The sequence below is a fragment of the Canis aureus genome, chromosome 23, assembly GCF_053574225.1.
Source record: "Canis aureus isolate CA01 chromosome 23, VMU_Caureus_v.1.0, whole genome shotgun sequence".
Classification (NCBI taxonomy): Eukaryota; Metazoa; Chordata; class Mammalia; order Carnivora; family Canidae; genus Canis; species Canis aureus.
The window spans coordinates 24,127,168-24,132,629 of NC_135633.1; the positions used below are offsets into that span (position 1 = coordinate 24,127,168).

Sequence of the window (5,462 nt, forward strand, 5' to 3'; positions counted from 1 at the left end):
CTGGCCTCTAATCTAGGAGGACATACACTAAAGATAGTAGGTTGAATTAGAGGTGTATAATCCTCAGTTATCCTTCAGCCCAAATTCTCCTGGTAACTCCTAGATTCAAAACAAGATCAAAATCACTACATACATTAGCCTCCTACCCTGAAATGTTGTCTAAGTGGCTTAAAAAGAGGCCTGAAAAGAATCTATGGGAAAAGTTAAACAAGTCAATTAGTTCTGAAGAATAGAAGAGCAAGAATTAATATTACTGACATTATTAGGATAGTTTCCCCTTGGCAGATTCTACTTTTAAAATATATATATATTATTATTGTTCTACAAAATCACGCAGCTAGTATGTTCTGATCCCATTTGATGACAAAATATAAATGAGGAATAAAAAGTTTCATCGCTTTATGTTGCAAAATTTTATTTATTAAAACAGTTAAAATTATTATATTTTATTATTAAATGCTTTGCTTTATTATTCAATTGTTCTTTACAAAAGAATATAAATAATATTATATAATAATATATTATATAATAATATATAAATAACATTAATTATTTGATTACTATAATCTGTATAGAGTATATACCTTCTCAGGGGAGAACAATTTTCCCATCCAGTGATGCTGGCTTCAGGGAACAGCTCTTCACAACCTGTATCCTTTATCCTACTTGGGATCCCAGGACTGGAGAATTACCAATTTTGGATTGCCTTTCCATTTTGTGCCATGTATCTCATAGCTATAGTAGGCAATGTCATTGTCCTTCATATAATCCGAACTGACCACACCCTGCATGAGCCCATGTACCTTTTTCTAGCCATGCTGGCTATCACTGACCTGGCTCTATCCTCCTCCACACAACCTAAAATGCTGGCTATACTCTGGTTTCATGCTCATGAGATTGAATACCATGCCTGCCTCATCCAGGTGTTCTTCATCCATGCCTTTTCCTCCGTGGAGTCCGGGTTGCTCATGGCTATGGCCTTGGACCGTTATGTGGCTATCTGCTTCCCACTCCACCACTCTACTTTCCTGACCCCAACTGTAGTGGGTAAACTGGGAGCAGCTGTGATGATGAGAGGTTTGCTATGGGTGAGCCCCTTCTGCATTATGGTCTCCAGGATGCCCTTCTGCAACAACCACGTCATTCCCCAGTCATACTGTGAGCACATGGCTGTGTTAAAGCTGGTGTGTGCAGACACTAGAGTAAACCGTGCATATGGGCTCTTTGTGGCCTTCTCTGTGGTTGGCTTTGATATAATTGTCATCAGTATATCCTATGTGATGATTCTGAGAACTGTTCTGGGGTTGCCCTCTGATGAAGCCCGGTTCAAGGCTTTTGGCACATGTGCTTCCCATATCTGTGTCATCTTGGCTTTTTATATCCCAGCCCTCTTTACTTTCCTCACCCACCGCTTTGGACATCATGTGCCCCGAGTGGTCCATATCATGTTCGCCAATTTCTATCTCCTGGTACCTCCCATGCTCAACCCCATCATCTATGGAGTCAGAACCAAGCAGATCAGGGACAGGGTTATTCAAGGTTGTTGTGGAAAAGTCCCTAAGCCAAGGGTCACAGCATCACAACCAACCCCGCCACCCCACTGATCTGGGAACATAAATGCAAAAAGGTTGCCAGGTCATCGCATATCAGCACAAAGCCTTCTTTGTGAACAAAAGGCCCAGAGGTTAGCAATCCCCTAAAGCAAAAGGAACAATTTTCAGAATGTCCAGAACAAGAGCTCTCTGAGGCATGTGACTGATCATAAATGCTGAGTGGACAAATGTTCATCATCACAAAAACACAATAAAAATATGTCCATCTATCAAATTACTGAAGATTTCAACAGAATGCCATCTTCTACAGACTAAGGGGAAAATGATCTTTATGCCGCCAGGAGAAATATAATTATATATATATAATTATATTTTATATTTATTATATATTATATATATAATCTCTTAATTAAAAAGGAGATTAGAACTGCCGCTAAGACAGCAAAAAAGTGTACATATTTTCCCATCTTGGAAACTCATTATAAAAATAGAATTGAGGGAAAAAGTACAAAGACATGTATAGATTGGTCATTTATAAAAACAGGGAAACATCCACATATTGATCTATAAGACCCAGAGACAGAATGAGCAATTGAATATGATGTATCATTTATATAATGTATTTTCAAAGAGTATTTATAGATGTGAAAGATGATCAAGATATAATGGTAAAGAAAAAAGACACATAACATTTGCCCATAATGCTGATAACAATTTGCATAGATAAAGATTCTGGGAATCCATCTAAATGATAATAATAGCAACTCAGAGTAGTGAGATTTATGGTATTTCCATTTCCCTTTTGCACTTTCATGTATTTTTTAAAATCATCCTTAATTTAGGAAGTTTAATTTTACTATGAGGAAAAAGTAACTGACACAACAACAAAAGTGTACAGAACAAGTTAACTCAGTGCCAAAGCCTAGAAGAATGGAGGGGATAATCTGAGAAGATGAAGGACTCATGAATACAGAAAATTCCAGAAAAGCTTGAAAATCTTGATTAAGAGTCCTGACAGAATCACAACTCCTTGAGACTGCTGACTGTGAGGAATAGGGATGCTGAGTGTTGATCTCTCTTTCCACAAATGGCCTATTCCCTGTTGACAATAAAGTTCACAATGAAGAAGTTCTGGAAAAGAAAGAAAAAGGAGATTGTCTTCTGAAGATACATTGTATGGTTACAGGTAGTGAGAAAGTCACTAGAAATTTGAGTATTTGTTAATATTTAATTTCTTTTTAAATTAAAAATTTAAGCTGTTTTAGAAAACTGTATTTTTTCTTATTTTTCAACTCTATTGAGGTGTCCTTACACAAAAAGTTGCACATGCTTAATGTATTCATTTTGATGAATTTGGACATATGCATACACACGATAGCATCATCACAAGCAAGGTAAAAGCCTTCCATCACAATTGTTGCATTTGTCCTTTTATCCTCTTTCACCATTCTCCTGTCAAAGCCAATAGCGAAGAAGGTTCTAGACCTCAGGCTCTCATGTTACTAAAACCAACGTCAGATGAAGGTCAACTCTCAACCACTGAGCCACCCACGTGCCCAAGGAGGGAAATTTTGACATATCATATGACACTGATGACTGTTGAGGATACTACACTAAGTGAATTAAGCCAGTCACTAAAGGACAAATATTGTGTGATTCTACTTATATGAGATATGAAGAGTAGTCAGAACTCTAAATAGATAACTGGGAATGAGGAATGTTAATGGGTATACGGTTGCAGTTTTACAAGATGAAGAGTTATAGAGATGGATGTTTTTGATGATTAAACATTATTTACGTATTTAAAACCACTGAACTGTACACTTAAAAATGCTTACCATAGTAAATTTTATATTAGTTGTGTTTGACCAAAATTTTTTAAAAAGAAAAAAAAAAGAGCAAACCAGGTAGGCACTGCATTCTAATGCCCTCACACAACCCCCCACCAATCTCCCCTTTTGCCACTTATCTTCGAGGGTCAGTGGAAATGATGATCTTCATCTTTTTGAGGGTGAACTACTATCATGCTCCATATTCAATCACCTACTACTTCCTTAATGAGTTTTCTATACCAATTAATCTCTATATATAGTGTTCTATATTTTCCATTTCTCACTATCTTCTATAACTTTACATTTATCTAAGTCTGTTCAAGCTTGTAAAAATCCTTCATCCATCTATGGTCTTCTTAGTGATGGCCTATTACTCTCCTTGCCTTCACTGATGAGTTTCTAGAAATAATATACACTGTAGCTCTACCACTTATTTGTTCCTTCATCCTCAAGCCACTGTAGCTGGTTCTCAGCTTTCTTCATTGGACTTCAACTGTTTTTTCTAGGGCCACTATGCTCTTGGCTGCATTTGAAATTTTTAATCCTTAAAGGACCTGGGCACTTCAGTAATTTGACATTGTTGTTCATGTAACACCCAGTCATTACACCACCTCTCTTGGTTTTAATAGTTTAAGTAAAGCCGTCTAAGCTCATCTTGCTTTAGTGTATGTAGTTCTTTCCCATAACTTCTACAGAGTTTGTCTTCATTGGTTTCCTTTTGTAAATGTACTCACTGAGGTTGTTCACTCACACTGTTAGACTAAAATGGTATGTTTACAATGATAACTTCAAAATGTTTGGGTGACTTTTGCCTAGAAATTCACACCCATGTGGGCACTTAAGATCCATAGAAATCTTTAGGTGGTTTTCCCTTGGTCGTTTCATATACAACATATTCAAAATTGAATGCTTTGATTTTTATTATTTGTTGTATATTATCTATGCATAGAATCTTATGATCAATATAGGAAATAATTATCACCAAAATGTATAAGATTATTTAGATATATTTTCCTTGAATTTAAGAATAGAATGTATATATGTGTGTGTGCATTTTATTTATATAAATAACTAAAATAGATTTGATTCAAGTTTTCTCAATAATAGAATACTTATCCATGACTAGATAGCTCTCCTAACTAAAAAGAAAATTTCTCTGAATATTTATGTGTGACGATGTAATTCATTATCTCTATAGGATGTGAGAATTGAGAGGACAAATGTTACAAATCCAGGAAAACATGCAGATCTTAAGCAACTTGACATCTAAATTTCCAACCTTCTTGTTGGCTGGCATTCCTGGCCTAGAATGTGTCCATGTGTGGATCTCTATCCCCTTCTGCTGTCTCTATACCATTGCCCTCTCTGGGAATAGCATGATCCTATTTGTCATCATTACCCAGAAGAGTTTCCAAGAGCCCATGCACTATTTTCTTTTTTTCTTTTTCTTTTTTCTTTTCTTTTTTTTTTTTTTTTTTTTTTTGGCGTTTTGAACAAAGCATTTTATTTTTTTTAATAAATTTATTTTGTATCGGTGTTCAATTTGCCAACATACAGAATAACACCCAGTGCTCATCCCGTCAAGTGCCCCCCTCAGTGCCTGCCATCCAGTCACCCCCACCCCCTGCCCACCTCCACTTCCACCAACCCTTGTTCGTTTCCCAGAGTTAGGAGTCTTCCATGTTCTGTCTCCCTTTCTGATATTTCCTACTTATTTTCCTCCTTTCCCCTTTATTCCCTTTCACTATTTTTTATATTCCTAAATCAATGAGACCATATGTTTGTCCTTCTCCAATTGACTTATTTCACTCAGCATAATACCCTCCAGTTCCATCCATGTTGAAGCAAATGATGGGTATTTGTCGTTTCTAATGGCTGAGTAATATTCAATTGTATACATAAACCACATCTTCTTTATCTATTCATCTTTCGATGGACACCGAGGTTCCTTCCACAGTTTGGCTATTGTGGACATTGCTGCTAGAAACATCGGGGTGCAGGTGTCCCGGCGTTTCATTGCATCTGCATCTTTGGGGTAAATCCCCAGCAGTGCAATTGCTGGGTCGTAGGGCAGGTC

The 5,462-nt window shown here is 36.7% G+C and overlaps 1 protein-coding gene across 1 annotated transcript; it reads left to right on the forward strand.

Annotated features, from left to right (window-relative positions):
- Nucleotides 1-615: 615 nt before the first annotated feature.
- Nucleotides 616-2,307, forward strand: LOC144295449 (olfactory receptor 52R1-like). Its single transcript, XM_077867849.1, has one exon. The coding sequence runs from the start codon at nucleotides 618-620 to the stop codon at nucleotides 1,602-1,604; it is 987 nt and encodes a 328-aa protein (XP_077723975.1). The 5' UTR covers nucleotides 616-617; the 3' UTR covers nucleotides 1,605-2,307.
- The last annotated feature ends 3,155 nt before the right edge of the window (nucleotides 2,308-5,462 follow it).